Source organism: Rutilus rutilus, assembly GCF_951802725.1.
Source record: "Rutilus rutilus genome assembly, chromosome: 4".
Taxonomy (NCBI): Eukaryota; Metazoa; Chordata; class Actinopteri; order Cypriniformes; family Leuciscidae; genus Rutilus; species Rutilus rutilus.
Genome location: NC_140212.1, coordinates 37,732,858 through 37,751,253, shown reverse-complemented (window position 1 = coordinate 37,751,253; position 18,396 = coordinate 37,732,858). Strand labels below are relative to the sequence as shown.

The window sequence follows — 18,396 nt, the reverse complement described above, 5'->3', positions numbered from 1 at the left end:
TGCAACAGAGAACAGACGCTGGGAATAAGTTACGTCACCTATATGTTTCTTTGCTCTCAGCTGATTGGTCAAACTTCAGTCTGAGATCTCGAATCCAGAACATAACCTGCCCCGGAGCAGGTTAGCCGTGCAGTGTAAGATACCATGGCAACGAACACCGATTAAAGCCGAGCTACTTTCATAGTACCTAAAACCCAGGGTTGGCGGAAACTAAGCTGAAACATAGCTGGTTAGCCACCTAATCCGGCTTCAGGGTACAGGCCCCAGGAGAAGGTCGAGCCAAAACAACAAACAAAAGGGGAAACTTACTATTGGAAGGAGAACTAAATGACCTATACAGGTAAAAGAAAATTAATAAACGTATGCTTCCCTCCACTCCCTGACTAACCAAAAACAGGGATAAATGTATTACAAAAGAAAAAGTGGCACCATCTCCCTACAGCTTCCATAACATAGAAAAAAAGAGTTGATATGATATAGATACAATACCTTTTAATACCGAAACAATGTTAGAAAGAAAAGAGATAAAAGAAAAATCACCACCTGATAGCAAAAGAACTATAATGCTGTTTTGACACCAGCGCACACACAAACCACAAGGTGTGCAAATTAACTGCAATACACCAGGCCAACACACCAGTTTTACACTCAGTTACAGCAACACACAAGTCTGGAGCAGGGGAGAAGTGAACCTCTCTCAAGCAGTGTTCACTCTGCTCTCTTATAGCGGTAGCTCTGAAACACACTCCTTACAAGCATCATGTGTGGCTCACTTATTTGTAAAAGAGAAAACTAAGTTATGTAGTTTATTTTTGTAATCTAAGTTAAATGAAATGAGGTAAAATACATTATTTGTGGTAAATTTCTTTGCATTGTTTATTTTTTTATGTAACTTGATGTGGTGAAATAAAAAGGAATAGTTCTGGACATTGCTTATATTTTCAATGACAGGTGTAATTTGGAAATAAAAATCTTCAATACAATTTTTTTAAATAACATTTGTAAATAAAAATAAATAATTATATACATAAAGAAGATTTTAAAACTATTTACATAAGTTATGTATATCATCTGACAAACAACATGATTTAAATTAACAGTACATAAAACAGAAGAATTCAGCTGAGCAGGGAGACCCCGGTGGTGCTGCTGGACCGGGATGGGCTCCACAATAGAGACCCTTGTAAGGACTCTCTGCCGGCGGGACATCATCTAGGATGCTCTTCAGAGTATTTGACTGCATATTTCCACTGTCCACTGCATTGTCTACCAACAGGGCTGACTTGTTCAACACAGAAACATATGCGTCCAACTTGATTTTAAATTACCACAAAGAAGACCATGCACGTAAGCAGCAGATTTTCAAACATTTAAACAGTAAATAAAACATCATAAACAAAATCCAATTTCATACATGAAAAAAAATATGAACGCTCACCAGATACTTGTTCATTGATTGGAGTAGGCTTAATTCTGCACAGAAGAGTTTTTTTCTTCAGTCCAAATAATGTCAAGTTTGTAGTGCTCACTTTTCATTCGTGCTTTCATTCGAGTCTGTGGCTGAATCCGAAATCACCCCCTGTACCCTCAAATAGGGCGTTACATGAGGGGACAGCCATTTGTAGTGGTGTCTAAAACCATAGTGGAAGTTATTGAGTGCACTTATTCAATCCCACATTGCACTGCAATAACGAGTGTACAACCGATGTACGCTCAACGGCTGTCCGAACTCGCTCACTCCTTTTCATGCACTCCTTCAAGAGAACAATATTAGTGGACTGGTTCAGGAAGCGGTTATATCTTGGCCTGACATTTTGACTGATATATAAACCCATGGTTTAAATCCAGCCACTTTCCATTTTTAAATAATAATATTGCCCTTCTTGCCTGTTATGACCAAAGAATTGATTTACACACATTTGACAGCCCCATTCATTTTAAGCCAAATACATTTATTACACAGTTATGTTATACAACCAATACCACCAGAAAATACACATTATATTCATATAAATAGATTAGTCTATGTGGATTTTTTTTTTTTTTTCACCGTTATTTCTAAGCCTTAACTGGCGCAAAAGACAGTATCACAGATCACATTGGGTCATCTGTAATGTATCTGCTTGTTTTACACTCTTTGACCACCAGGTGAGCAAATGAAGCCTCGAGAAATGAACCCTTTTGTGAACCACTTGGCTGAAAAGTTTCAATGCTTCATGAGGCTTCATCTCACCACCACTGGGGAATAGTGAATGAGGGTTTAGGGGGCGATTTCGGATTCTACCTTGCTTATAAGCAGATCAACTTCACCTGGTGCATACTGGCTGGTGCTTTCTGTCTGGGAGGGGCGCAGCCAGTAGTTTGCCTTAAACACACAATGTAATAAAAAAACACCAAGAGTTCAATCTCTGAAACTGAAAAATGGTTGGCAGGGCTCCAGACTAACTTTTTGCCTTGGCTGCACTGGTGTGCCTAACTTTTTTATTTAGGTGCACCAGCACAAAATTTGGGTGCACCCAAATTTTTCCTCAGCTTGCGTCACCTTTAACGCCACAATTTCAAGGTCACCTTTTTATCACCTTTTTTAAAAAATAAAAAATGTTTAACCTCCTGAGACCCGAGAGCTTGCCTGGTGTGCATTTTATAATTGTTCTTGCTATTTGGGATAAGTTGGACCTAATAAGTATAATAACTAAAATTTGTTTTTGTACTGGAAGTAGTTTTTGCAGAAAATGATAACCCCAGGTTGAAATTATGAAACCCCATATGAAAAAACCATATGATGTCCTCATGCGAGGACAGTGGGTCTATAATTTACCATTTTACTAGCAATTATGTGAAGTGTCAGTACAAATGAAGTGATAAACACTTGACAAAATCTGATTTTTATAATAGTACTGGTAATGGCCAGCAGGGAGCAGTAGAAGGCCACTTATTGGCTCACTTTCATTTTGAAATTCTTGATTTTTACCAGTTTTCTGCACTAAAGCAAACCAGTTTTTCCATGTTAACTCAATAATTCATGCTTACACACACACACACACACACACACACACACACACACAAATGTTGTTTTTTCAATGCTATTGCGATCCGTCTAAAAATTCCCAAGTTTAGCTAACCACATGGTAGAATAAATAACGTAATATAGTCCCAATGTCCTCAAACGAGTGCTTCACATTTACTGATGTCCTGGAGTGCTACTATTACTAAAATATGTCAAATTTTAATCCCCATATGATGATGGAGACAGTATTGTACATAAATACATTTGTTTCATTCATATAATTTGAATAGATTTTTTACCTGGGTCATTTTTCTTTCGGGAAGTGTTTTGCTGATATTTTGCTGATTTTCCAGCCATTTTCTTCTCACTGACATTGGTGTAATGTTGTTATATCACCACAAGATGGTGTGGGCAGTGTCCCTAAATGTGGCCAACATGTCTAAGATTTACAAATTTGACTATCATTGTGTCAAGAGGCAAAAATGTAATGTCCTCATATGAGGACACAGGGAAAGTGTTTCACTGAGCTGCCAAACTAACTATTTTGAGTCTCTAGCTCAGGCGCGGTAGGCTCTACCTCCGTCTCTGAGTCTAATGCCATCTCCGACGAAGGACCAGGGCTTGGCATCTTACCAGGGACTGGGGAGACTGGTGGCTGAAGTAGCTCCATGTCTGGGCTGTTGTCGGAGCATTGACCGGGAGTAGGGTTTTAACGGTATTACTACTCCGATACTGGGCCTACACAGTACTTTCATTTCAGGAAGGTCTACTAACATTACTGTTCACGTATGTCTAAAAAGAAATCTAATAAGTAATCAAATGTAAAATAACACTGCATAATTTAATTTATCATAAATAGATTAATGCTTATTAAAGTTATTCTTTCAAGAGCTGTGAGTGATTTTTCTCGTTGTTTGATTCGCAGTAATGGCACAATCGTCAGCATGTTTATTAGACTGCGGCCCCTTTAAGACCGGGTGCAGATCTAATAGGCTACTGATGCACCATATTCTCCAACTATTTCCATAACTACGTCCATTTAAGACATAAACTGGTTTTAGTGAATCTCCAAGCCGGTCATTTTGACATACTTTTGTGTACATTTGATCGTTTAGACGCGCACATGAAACCCAAAGTATAATTTGCTTGTATCGGTATGTTTCAGAGCGCACGCCGCAGATTTTTGTGCTTTTAATCTTTTGTGCTTAATCACCGATTGTGCTGATTCTGTCGTTAAGTTTGAGTTTTAGGGAGAAATGACAGCGTAATGCTGCAAAGGGAAGAAGTTGCGCTTAGATGGTTTTTAATAGTTTTACCTCAATATATTATTTTTTATAATCTTTGGAAGCTGAAATCTAAAATAAAATCAGACTAATATCACAGACCTTAAGTGTAACCAGGCTACGTTTGAATGTTTAATTCTGTCCTCCGTCGTCACTCATTAAGCAGGGCTGTAGTGTTGTGCGGGCTGTGGCACCGCGTGAGAGAAGAGTGTGAGTTCCCATGAGTGTGAGTTCCGTCAAAGGAGAACAAACGCTTAGTTCATGGAGAGGCAGCAGATGCGAGGACGTTAGGTGCACCGGTGCGACCTAGGAAAAATTTAAGTCGCACCCGTACAAAATTTGGTTGCACTCTAGAGCCCTGGTTGGGATAAGGATCGTGGACTTTTCTCCTCTGAGTGGGACACATGGTTTGGATCAATATTGGGGCCACTTTGGAATCATTTGAAAGCACCTTTATTAGTTACAGTTTCAGGAGTGTTTCTAATCTTACTCTTGTACATTGCCGTAAGAGTTTTACTGCCATAAGGCTCTCATCGAATATTAGACCCATTCCCCCTCAACTGATGCTGGTATGACAGATAAGACCTGTTGTTTTAAAGAGCATGTAGAAGGGAAGGGTATGGACTGGCCATCCACACTTTCAAAGCATGTTTTGATAATGATCATTAAGGTTTGCTTGCATTTAATCTAGGTAATCAAGTGTTTTCATGTATGATTAAGAGGGGGGAGTGTAGGATCTAAGGGTTTTCTGGGTTTTACTTTCAGAAAGCAACCATACATAGTTATATTTTCTTTATTATTTTTAAGTATATTTTCTTTAGTTTTTATATTTAACTTCATAATCATTTATAATAATTAGTCATTTATTTAGTTGATTTATCATTTATTCTGTAACAAGGTATGTTGTTATGGGAAGGAGACGAACGTTCGAACACACTTTTTAATTCTAAAATAAACAAACCCAAACCGAAAGCCGCTCACGGACGACTGCCACACACACACACACCAAAACATAGCATATATTGTCCAGGCCTGGTCCTGTCTTGTTCTTCACTGTCATAGCTTCTCCTTTTATGCTCCAGAAGCTCCTCCGTTTAGAGATACAAGACCGGTGCAGCGCGCATCATCAATCACGCCACCGGCCTACTTCCACACATTTATGTGTTATTATAAATCATTATAATATTGTTATTATTTGATTTACATCATTCATAAATGTTACCATTTTATTATTATTATAATTAATCATTTGTCATTTTACTTATTTCCTTGCTCTTGCAATGCTTGCTATTGTTGTTGTTAAATCGTACAACTTTGTGGTTTAAAGGGATGTTTGTCTTCATGGGTAGGAGATAAGAGAATGTCTCCATTTCAAGGTTTATAACGTCACAGGACGATGTTGTCAAGCAGTGATTTCCCATTGTTTTTCCCTTGGTATAACAACACTTGTTGAAATCGTACTGGTCAGACGAAGTCATTGAACAGTGTAACATCTAGATGAAATCTGAGCATTGAAACATACACAACTAAAATATAAAAAAACTCTGCTCTTTTTATTATCATCACTTTGTCTCCTGATTCTGTTCTTCCCTGGCTTTCTCATTCAAACTCTCAGGCTGATATAAGGCTGTTTATAGAGTCTTGAGGTAAAAGACATGACACTCTGTTGACAGGTTTTGCTGGGTTGCTCACCAGACAAAACGGATATCTTTTGACAAGATCCGGCGTCCGGGACTGGATTTGATATTTCTGCTGTGGGGATTCCATCCGTGTTAATTTTCATGTGCCTGTTAAGACTTCCTTTTAGAGTGAAACTTATTCCACACTGTTGGCAGGTGAAAAGGCTTCTCTCCAGTGTGAGTTCTCATGTGGGCCTTAAGGCTTCCTTTTCGGTTGAAACGCATTCCACACTGAGGGCAGGTGTAAGGTTGCTGTCCAGTGTGAATTCTCATGTGGGAATTAATGTTTCCTTTTCGGTTGAAACTCTTTCCACACTGAGGGCAGGTGTAAGGTTTCTCTCCAGTGTGAACTCTCATATGGGCTTTAAGGTTTTCATGATGATCAAAACTCTTTCCACACTGAAGACATTTGTAAAGCTTCTCTCCAGTGTGAGTTCTAATGTGCCTGTTAAGGCTTCCTTTTAGATTGAAACTTATTCCACACTGTTGGCAGGTGAAAGGCTTCTCTCCAGTGTGAATTCTCATGTGGACATTAAGGTTTCCATGTACACTGAAACTCTTTCCACACTGAACGCACATGTAAGGCTTCTCCCCAGTGTGAATTCTCATGTGCCTGTTAAGGATTCCTTTTTGATTGAAACTCTTTCCACACTGTTGGCAGGTGAAAGGCTTCTCTCCAGTGTGAGTTCTCATGTGGTCTTTAAAGCGTCCTTTCTTACTGAAACTCTTTCCACACTGTTGGCAGATGAAATGACTACCAGTCCCTGAGAAAAAAGAAAGAGAAAAAAAAAAGTTAACTCCAGTTTAATGGCACAAATCAACAGACATTCAAACATTAATACATGTAAAGTATCAAAACCAACTGCAAGTGAGCGACCACAGCAGAACAAAACAAGAGAAAAAACAAAACAATGATATACAATAAAACAATGAAAATTACCAGCATATGTAACAACTTTAGTGTTTTAATATCAGAAAAATGTTCGAAGTTTCATTATTATTAATTATTTTTAATGTTTAATGTCTATTAATGTTTAATTCAGCAGAAAAACATTTGTGCAGATTTCTAATCAGGATTTAAGCCCCATCATAGCATAGAAACTGCTTGTTGAAGTTACAAATGACCTGCTTTTACCACCTGATTGTGTATCAAAGGAAAATAATGACGAATGTCTTTGAAACACAAAAACATGTTGAATTGCACAAAAAATGCATTGCATTATAAGTGCTTTTGGGGTGCTGAAATTCTACATGGTTGTGTATATAAGCTGTGAATATTTCAACTGAAAACATTTCACACACAATTTCAATACCACCTATAATATTTAAAAGGCAATTTTGAGTCCATTTTATTTCGCTTTACAAAATCACTTCCACAAATTCAGTGGTTCAGAATCGGCAGGTTAGAGCTTTCACACTACACGCGGCTGCAGTCCGGCGATCCGTTCCAGGAGCGGTGCGTATACAGCAGTGCCGTGATCGTTTCTGCACCGAGTCTATTTTTGCTGTGCTGCAAACGCTTAATTAAAGTGACAGCGCATGTTTCGTGTGGTCAAAATGAACACAGATTGACCTGAAAATGTAGTAATTTCATCATAAATGCGTTCAATTAAATAAAATGTAGTAATCTCACCTTAAATGTATTTAATTAAATACAAGCCTACTTTTTTTCACAGTCATCTTTTTACTTTAAGACCGGGGTAAAGCAAGGAAAACTACTTTTTACCTCAAAAAGGGGACATAATGAACAACAATCATCTCATTCATGAAGGTGGAAAAACAAGTTCTTTGTGACATGAAAGATTTATTGTATTAAAGTAACACTAAGTAACTTTTCAACCTTCATAATATATTTCCAAAACGCTTGTGATGGTACATCGACTTAAAATAGGTTGAATGACGCGTCTGCCATAGCCTGATGGGGTTTGTATAGTTTTTAATTGTACTTAATTAAACTTCGGGGTTCGGGTAGTAACACCCGCGCACAAAAAGAACTACAAAATTCTACCTCACTTCCCCCAACACGTCCTCGCATGCTGTTGGACTTGTAAGTATATTGCTTATACTGTATATCACTCGGACAAGCTTTTTACTCATTGGTGTGAGCTAAAAAGCACCTGGCGTTCTTGTTGATGGATTAGTAGACATCTTCGGAGGCTAGCTGTGCTTGTTCGATGTCCGACGATTTGTAACGCGTTGTGTTTATTTCCCAATCAAACTCGTGTAACTGTCTGTCACACGTTTTACCGTCCACAGCATTACTTGATAGACAAAAATAGGACAAGAATGAGCATCAAACAGAAACAATCCGCTTACGGTGTGTTCGAGGCGCACATACAATACAGACTGTGCCGAGTCAATTAAACAGGGCGCACGCAGCTCTTAAAGGGGACACACCTTATTGCCACTCGTTACAGCTTATATCCGACTGAACGGGGACCGGTATACAGGGGCATCAGGCTCAGGATCAGTGAGTGAAGAGACTGCTGCGTGAGTGGTATTTACGACAGTAACGTTAAATACAAGTAGTCCACAGCGACTCTAGGGGTCGTTGTTTGACCAAAACAGAAATCCTACATAAAGGGGCTTTAAAATTTAAATGCAAAAGAAAAGGCACTAGAGTCGGCTGTTTTTGTCAATTTTAAGTTTTCATTTAAAATGTTTGCGATTTTAATATAAGTAGGCTACATGGTTAAATATTTGACCACTTGGCTTGAGCAACTTAATACAAGTAGAAGTAATGCATGGAATAATTGTTTAAATTGTGTTTAAACATGCATACGTCCATTAAAGAGTGTATATGTGTACAAAGAGAATTTTTTTTAATAAAAGTTGCTGCATAACTTCTGGATTTGAAATAAAAATAGTGAGTATGTGTTTGTGGTACAGCCGCGGATCAGTTACGCACTGCAAACGCAGCATATGTGAAAGCACTATAGCGTGTGCTGCTCCTGCACCCATACACACTGCAAACGGAGTATGTGTGAAACGGGCGTTAGACTCTTGTCATATCCGGTCGGCAAAACAGCAAAAACGCCCTTCTTGCAAAGGAACGATTCGAGCGCTGTCTTCTGTTCCTCTTTTAGATAAAAAGCCAAGTCTAACCCGTTCATTGTAGCGGCCAAAGCCGTTTCAAACAACTGGTGTTCATCCATAGCCATCTTGCAATTAGGGCTGGGCGATAAAACGATAACGATAATTATCTCAATATATTTTTTCTCGATAAAACGATATCAAGAGTTTGATAAATGTTCGATAATGTTTATGCGCCAAAAGCGGAACGAAACTCATTTGAACCGCACGCCACACGGACAATTTATATAAAGATATAAAAAAATGATTGTGATAATTTTTTTGGGCCATATCACCCAGCCCTACTTGCAATGTTTACTAATGACTTCAATGCCACAGCGCTGTCGTCATCTCGCCTCTGGCCCGCCTATATCAGATAACCCGATGTGATTGGTGCAGCTCAGATCGAGGGGCATGTTTAATGAGCATCATTACTCGACACCAGACTGAGCAAATACAACTTGTTCTCTCGCGAGAACTCTGGATTTCCAGGGTAATATACACCTACTGTGGCTAAAAAAATAAAACACTGTTTATTTCATTTGTATAGTATGTTTTGTATTTTGTAATGTGCAGCTTTGTCCTTATTTTTAATAACAAAGATAAAATAATGAAATAAAGATTTTTGTCTTCGCCCACTATAGCCTACATGGTCTGTCTTTCATTCTTCTGTTATATTTTGTTACCTTGCAAGACTTAGTTTTTAAATAGGGACATAAGTGTGGCTGTACTGCTCAGTCACTTGCAAAATAGTAAAAACAACATGAAAAGAATCGTTCACTCTTGATGGAGTACTTACCAGCTGGAGCAATCCAGTTTTTGACTACATTTTGACTTCATTTTTGTTTTGTTTTTGTCTTTTTCTGTAACAGGTAGTGGATTTATTTTTCTTAGTTCATGTTTTGTTATTTAGTTAGATCAGCGAGACATGCAGTACCCACCTGTTTTATTCTCCTTGGGAGCTTAATCTTTTGTTTTGTTTATCTTATGTGTGTGAATTTGTAATTGTTGCTTGTTGGATGTTCTTTGTATTAAAACCTTATGGCGTAATCAGACGTGAAAACTAATCAATCGTATGTGAATTCGTGTATGTTCAGGCCTTGCCTTTTTAAATGGTTTAAAATAGCTAAAGTTGGTTTTGCGCCGTAACAGTGTATTTTGAACATAACAGCACATAACTGATAAAAAATAACAAAAATAACTGTGATAGTAACAAAAATAACTGATAATCGTGCAATTTTTTATTTAATATCATACATCTGATCTTGACAGAAGACGTGAAAGTCAAATGCTCAATTTGTCTTTGATTTAAACAGTTTGTGTCGCTCACAAACATTCAAACAGTTTGTTGTGGGTCTTAATGTGACGTAAAGACTTATTCAATATTTATGTTCAGGTATGTTAAAATGTTTTATGATAACATTTTTAAGTCAAGTCTTTTTTTTTTGATCATCTGATTTTAGTAACTAGTAAATGTTTTTGTTAGATACTATTGCATAATTAAGTGATAAAAAAGAATAGTTTTCCTTGTTTTTCATTCAGGAGTTGATTTGGGGTTTAAATGTTATGGAAAATAATATTGTCTGAATTATTTTTCCCAATTGAATGCGTAATAACGAACACCAAACATGGAAATCGGATCTTCTCAGGTTGAAGGCAGCACTAGTTTGTCTGGTCACGTGATCTCAACATGTCTGTCCACATGAGGCGACCAGCTCCAATAATATAATAATTTGGACATTCATAGGACATTCTTTAAAAATATCATTCATTTCTTTAGAGCTGGACATTTAGATTAGGATCAAATGATTAAATTCAGCTTTGAGAATGAAACTAACCTGTTTGTTCCTCAGTTTCTTCTTGTTTCACACTGAATGTTTCTTCAATCTTCACATCTTCATTCTCCTCTTTAATAAACTCCATCTTTGTTTGTTCCGCAGTATCTTCATTTTTCAGTCTGAATGTTTCTTCAATCTTTATGTCTTCACTCTCCTCTTTAATAAATGCCATATTTTTAATAGTGTGTTACATGGATCTCAGTCGCTTCACCAGTTTTTTTTTTTTCTGTGTTTTTGTCCTGTTTAAGATGAGAATAAACAGAAAGAAAAATAAACCCAAACTAAATCTGGGTGCATCTCAATCAGATCTAGTTCAGTAGTTCAGTTCACTGGTAAGATAGTCAGTCAGAGAGTGAATTAATGGACTTAAATCACCTGATTAAAATATACAAATAATACAGAAAGTTCATATTTATTATTTATATTTCGTATTTAATATAGATTACACATTAACGAAAACAGCAGCTGGTTTGTGATAGTTGTCACATTGTGTTTGATGTTCAGTTGAATCAATTGTTAATTGACATGATTCAGAGTTTCGAAAAGCTCCGTTTCTCTAATCACTTCTTTATGATAAACTTTATTCGCGTTATTGAGAGCGAAACGAGACGCTCAATTTCTGTTAATCAAGGGTGGATGGGATTTACTCCAATAAATAACGTTCATTAATGTTAAATAAAATATTGCAACGTTACTTTCAAGAGTGGTTGATTTATTGTAAATATCTTGTAAATAGGATTAAATTGACTGAACAGTTTGCATTGATTTAAACACTTAAAATGCGTAAAAAACACAAACCTTTCTTTAACAGAATCACAAGAGATGCAGGAGCGCGGCGCAGCCTGATGACGTCACACAACCAGACCAAAATAAAAGTCCCGTTCACATGCTGCTGTCTGTCTCTGTATAAAAGAGTAATCCTAGAACTGAGGGTACATTTGAAGTCTCCCAGATAAACCTGTTACTTAAATCAAATTAATCAGTTTTGAATAATAACACAAATCATATTACTCTGTCACTAAAAATAATGCTTTGTATATTTAGGGACATTTTTTAGACATTAACTAAATGACTCCCACTCCACCTGTAATATTTCTGCCTACTGATTCATGCATTCAACTTGGAATATTATTAAATAATTAAGTTTAATTTACTTAGTTTAACTTTTTTTATTTAACTTTTTTGAAGTTATAAGCAATTGCATAGAATATTTTCTGTATTATTTGCAGTGTGAGTAACACATTACAAAAATAATGCCATTACAGTAATATTGTAATATTGTTCCTGCAGGTTTCAGTAAGTCAAATTTAAGATCTTTTTAAGATATTTTAAGACCAAAAAGATTGAAATTTAAGACCTACACGGCGCATAACCAAAAAAAATTAAATTAAATGAATTCTGAAAAAAATATTTTTATTTCAATGAATTCAGTAATTGAAAAAGCATTCATTTAATTTACAGACAAAGCAATCACATTAGTAACCTTCCACACCCACCAACATGCCAAATGCCCAAAACCTTAGGCCTAAAATGAAAATAGGCTAAAACAAACTTGCCCTCTAATAGAATATATTTCATCTCATATTTATTTACATTATGAAGCAGCATATTAATAGCCTAATAGAGATTGAACAGGCTCAGAGATTATTTTAGAAAATTGTAGTTTGCATAATATACTCTAAAAACACATAATTATAGCTGATTTTAGTTGATCATAACTAGAGATGAAATGGCATGAACATTTATTTTCACGATTATTATGAAATCAATTTACCGAGTTTGTCGAAACCCCGCAAATAACAAATAAAATGATCAATATGCAAGTTTTGTTTACATAAACATCAAAATACTATTAAAAATGATGGCCAGATTTTAAAGGAGTGTCTTGCAACATGTTATTTACTAATATGTACAAGTTAAAATAAAGTTTTTACAAAAATGGTTTTATAAAAAGATAAACCTCACATATTTCAGCCTTTAAATATTTTTTTATAAAAAGAATGAGTCAAAAAATATTAATTACTGACATTTACAATGCACATCCGCTTATCTAATATTATTAATAACATTTGGTCTGATTTTCCTGTGGCGTCTGTCGTTGCTAAGCAACCATACACCGCACTCTCTAGTCTACAGCAACAAGGAGGATGTTTTCCATCTAGCTGCGGGTGGAAAAAAAATAGCGCGCTGCTTCAATAGCGCTTGCCGCGTGCCCACATTTTAATAAACTTGAGCACGCAAAAAGACGCGTATGTGAACTGCCTGTTGGCGAGCGACCTCATATCAAGCCCCGGGCTACTGGTAGCACGCGAGCGAGCTCCGCTTTGTAGGCTAACTTGTGTTGTGTTGAAGGCATCATGTGTTCACAGTCCTGTGCACTGTGACCCGGGGCTGCGTTGCATTCTCAATTATTGGTTCCGCCACTCTTTATATATACTACGTTATTTAATCAAAATAATCGTGGTTGACAAATGAAACTTTTGAGGAAAAATACAATACGGAGAAGTTACATACAGCACAATTTTTAAGACCCAGACATCAAAATTCAAGACTTTTTAAAGACTTTTTAAGGTATTATTTCCACATTAATAAATTCAATGCTTTTAAGGCTTTTTAAGACCCCGCGGGAACCCTGTTTTTGTTTGGCTTTGGTCCTGCCCATCTGAACCTTTCTGCAGCACGTTTTTGTTCTACGGACTGAAGGCAGAGATAATTGAACTCAACTGGAGTGAGAGGACATTTAAGATATGAGAGATGAGAGAAAAAGCGGCTTGGCAGGAAGTGAACGTGACTGGTTTCTCGCTCTCAGGGTAAGATGGGGATGCTTTGTTTTGCTCAAGACCATTAGGGTTCATCCGGCAACAACCCTTTGTCTGGCCTAACCCTAACCCTAACCAACCCTAAGATGGGGATAACCACTAGAGTGCAGTGCCATGTTGGAGTACACTTGTGTTTTGCCGTTTGTCCTAGTGAGGGCGTACATAGTAAATGTTTGTTAAACTTATTTAAATATTTATTTATATAATGGTTATACTTTTCTAAATAAAATTCTCAATAAAGCGATATTTTTCCAAAAAGTCCGGTGTTGTGATGTACCCTCTGTCCTCCATAAATCTGGTTAAACCTCTTTAAAAGAAATCAAGAGGTTTACTACAATATATTACTTATAAAATTCTGCAGGTAAAATAGCATGTCTATTTCCAGTAGCAATTTGATGGCAGACAGACAGGGAATAAAATCAGCATCTTTTAAGCCACTACATCAACATCTCTCATCACAACCACGATCGAATGATAAGAGCAAACCATTTGTAACTCTAATGAGAGCTGTCTCTAGTACTATGATACGGTCTAAATCCTGACTGGAAATCTTCCCAGATTCCATTCCTTTCTAAAAAGGAACATAGTTATGAGGATACTGCCGTTTCTAGTATTTTTGACTGAAAGGGTAGATTTGAGATCGGCCTGTAATTGACTAATTCTCTTGGATCAAGTTGCTTTTTTTTTTAATAAGATGTTTAATAATAGCCATCTTAAAAGTTTTCGGTACAGATATGAATTTTTTTGTTCTGTCAAAAAAGTTTTTTGACAGATATGAATTAATGATTTTAAGAAGAGGATGTTGTTGATTTAGATAAAGTGGTTCTCAACCTGTGGGCCGTCAAGAATGCTAATGCGGCCCACGATATGCCGACCACATTTAAAAAATAAATTCCAGTTTTACTTAATTTTTTTAATTATTTTTGTTTTTAAATTAAATTAAAATTAGTTAAAACAAATAAAAGTTTGAACTATAATGTTTTTTTGTCATATCAAATAATTTTTGGTGATCATATATTATTTCCAGACATGCGGCGACCTACTATGTACTGACCAGGTACTGACGCAACGCAGTTAACGGACACTCACAAGCGCGCGCTTTGGCAGAATAGTATCCTCAGTATCAGTAGCGATTCTTTTTTTAAATTTATGGATCAAAATGGACAAATGTGTTATTAGAGAAAAACAAAATGAGGAACATACCAATGAAGGAACACATGCAAACAAGAAGAGTCGTAGCATTAGAAGCGAAGGTAACTTTACTGGAAGAATGGAAGAATCAGTTTTCTGTCGGTGAGCAAGAATGGGCAGCCTGTTTGCTCTGTAGTAAAGTACTTGGCATATGCAAAACCTACAATGTCAAAAGACATGTGAATTTGATGTGTTTGTTTAATACACTTGCATTTTAAATCAATAAAAATAACAGCATCGGCACACGCGCACTCACTGCTGAAAAGCAGCCAACTAGGGCGAGCTAGCGGATTCTGTGCAAGGGACTGCGACGTGACAGAATGCTTGATATCGTCAGAGATTGTAATTACGATGCACTCAATATTGTTTTTAAAAAGAGTTGAGTAACATTTACTTATTAAGGCGTTTTTGTCCTATAACATTCTGTTATTGTTTGTTGACTATTACGATGATAAAGAGAGTCATACAGTGTTAAATAGCTACTTAAAGTGCTTGTATACGGGTTGTGTATGTTCATTGCAAATGATTAGCTGATTACTGCATTCGTTAGTTTTTATTAGTATTTTTATTTGGTAGAATACATTGTTCTAATTATCTGTGACATAATGTATATCAGGGGATTGTGAGTTTATTGAACAAGAGAGTTTCACTTTGATATGAAGTCACACTTCCACCAGTCATTTCAACACACTGCGAAACAAAAACGAATTTCTTGTTGTGTTTGTTGATTTTGCAGAGTTTGACAGAAATAACTTTTTTTGCACTTGGACCATTGTGCGGCCCAGTGGGAAAAAAGGTTGAGAACCAGTGATCCACTGATTTAGATGATTTAACGAGGTTAGAAAATTCTTCCTCTCTTATAGCAACAAATGAATGGAATTTTTCCTCAGCGACATTACAATGCACTGTCTAAAGTTATACTGTAGTTGTATTATATACTCTCTAATATTATCAATTTTGCAAGTAAAGAACTGCTTTGCTGTTTGGAAACTTAAGAAGTTGAACTGTAGCCACTATATCAAATAACAGTTTTCTTCTAAGCGAGAAAAAAAAAAGCAGATCAAGCAGGTTTTAACCTGTTAAGCTGCAACCCCACTTTTGAAAAATCCCCAGAAATGACATACCCAAACTGAAACACATACAGTTCATGAACCCTTTGTACTAAAAGCACAAGTATGATCTCATTTGAAAGCTGACACCTGGCAGTTTATTGTAAATGTAGAATTAATTATTGTCATAATGAAAAAAATTGTTATAAATAGCTTCAAAGTTTTGTAAAGTTATTAGAAATTATTTTTTATGAAACATCCTCATGAAAATAAAATTGAAGTTGGCACTGGAGCAATCTAGAAATGCATTATAGCTAAAGCCACATGTCTAAACATTTTATGTTTAAAATCTGAAGATAATAAGTCCAAAACTCTGGATTTAGTTCAATGTTTTTCAAGACCATGTCAAATGACTTTATTTTTAACGTCCTGGAATGTCACATGATCATGGCTCTTCTTCATGTTCCATATATGGACTATTATTGTGCATGTAGCGCCCTCAGGCTGTTGGTATGAATTAAAAACACAGTAAATCAGAGTCCCAAACGCTCATAAAGATTACATCGACGCATTTGGGTATAAATTCAATAAATATTATTCCTGTCTATAGAAATATGATGTAAATCTATGAGAATCTATCAATATTTCTCCAAATCTGCACATTTTTTAGCTAAAGCCCTGAGGCACGTTGTTTTGTGTATCGCTGTCATGACGACAGCACGGAGTTTTTTATGAATGAAAGCGGCTGACGCGCATAATTCATATTAAAGGTATCGACTCATTTTTTCATTTCATAACTCCTGACACAAATTAAGACATAACTGTCACTATGAGTTTCTCAGAATACAATAGTGGTTAAATACTGAAACTTGAGTATTATATCTTTTTAATTATGTATAGTTTGTCAAGGTATAACATTAAATCTGATAGTAATTTTGAATTAAATAAATAAATAACGCTTCAGTGCGCGGGTATGTCGCGGGTATGTCGCCTTGGCTACTGCAGTTCATTGTAACGAAACCGTAGCCTAGCGACATCTATGTGTATATCTATACCCGCCCGCGCCGTCAGATCATTTGGACGTGTGCTGTTTTCAAGAGATAACAACGATATAAATACTGTTCGTTTTCTCACACAAACCGCTCGTTTCGTGTCTTAGGCCATCAATGTGTACTTATGATGGGGAATTGTTTCATTTGGACGATGGGGAATTGTTTTAATTTGGACTCTGTGCTTGTGTTTTGAGACAGTGACCATCGACCTGCATTATATGACTGACAGACAAGAACGGTTTGACCTAAAAATATCCAAATTGAAACTACTGCGGAAAAAAAGACACTTACATCTTGGATGCCCTTGAGGTAAGCTAAAACATACCAACATTTATTTTCAAAGTGAACTATCCCTTTAAGGGCCTGAGTGTGCTCGCAATACCATGGCATTGGACTATTTCTTTAATCTTCTTTAGGTGCAAAAGAGCAACTGTGTCTAAAGTGCTGGAAAAGAGAGAGTCAGTGGTTTCTGTGGCAATATCGATTTCTTCTAAGCTATTTGGGATGCTGAGGAGATGAAACTGATCAGGAAGATTATGTATAAAGCAAACTTAAGTGACAGGAGTTCAACCATATTTGTAACAGGGAGTCATGATCTGAGATGTCATCGCTTTGCTGCAGAATTTTAACGGCATCAACATTGATTCCATGTGATAATATTAGATCTAGAGTATGATTACGGCAATGAGTAGGTCCTGACACGTGTTGTCTAACTCCAATTGAGTTTAGAATGTCTTTAAATGCCAATCCCAATGCAATCCCAGTCTTTTTCATTATCTACATGGATATTAAAATCACCAACAAATAGGACTTTTATCTGCAGCCAGTACTAACTCTGATAGAAAATCATCAAATTCTTTGATAAAGTCTGTATGGTGCCCTGGTGGCCTGTATACAGTAGCCAGCACAAATCTCAAACAGTATTTATCATTTACACTAGATAGTGTTACATTAAGCACCAACACTTCAAAATAATTATATTTGAAACTAGACTTCTTAGTAATACTGAAGATATTACTATAAATTACAGCAGCACCTCCCCCTTTTTCCTTTCAGACGAGGCTTGTGTTTATAACAGTAATCTTGCGGGGTGGACTCATTTAAAGTAATGTAATCGTTTGGTTTTAGCCAGGTTTCTGTCAAACACAGCACATCTAGGTTATAATCTGTGATCATATCATTAACAATAAGTGCTTTTCAAGAAAGGGATCGAATATTCAGCAACCCAAGCTTTATCATTTGTTCATCTGTATTATATCTGTTTTTTATTTGTTGAACATCAATAAAACATTTACCCTTACATGGGTTTGGGAGTTTTTTGTATTTCCTAGTTTGGGGAACAGACACAGTCTCTATATGATCATATCTAGGTGAAAGAGTCTCTATGTGTTGGGATTTATCTGACT

General features: G+C 36.4%; 1 protein-coding gene across 1 annotated transcript; it reads right to left on the bottom strand.

Annotated features, from left to right (window-relative positions):
• Nucleotides 1-4,748: 4,748 nt before the first annotated feature.
• On the bottom strand, nt 4,749-11,787 carry LOC311289242 (uncharacterized protein). Its single transcript, XM_084407083.1, has 3 exons — nt 11,678-11,787; nt 10,880-11,118; nt 4,749-6,733 (listed from the first exon to the last, which is right to left on the bottom strand). The coding sequence occupies exons 2-3, from the start codon at nt 11,049-11,051 to the stop codon at nt 6,081-6,083; spliced, it is 825 nt and encodes a 274-aa protein (XP_084263209.1). The 5' UTR covers nt 11,052-11,118; nt 11,678-11,787; the 3' UTR covers nt 4,749-6,080.
• Between the last annotated feature and the right edge of the window lie 6,609 nt (nt 11,788-18,396).

What these genes read in the sequence shown, in the direction of transcription:
- LOC311289242 (XM_084407083.1), bottom strand. Translation starts at nt 11,051, where the DNA reads ATGGCATTTATTAAAGAGGAGAGTGAAGACATAAAGATTGAAGAAACA. An exon ending in AGAAACTGAGGAACAAACAG is followed by an intron (nt 6,734 to 10,879) that starts GTTAGTTTCATT and finishes CTTTTTTCTCAG; the next exon opens with GGACTGGTAGTCATTTCATC.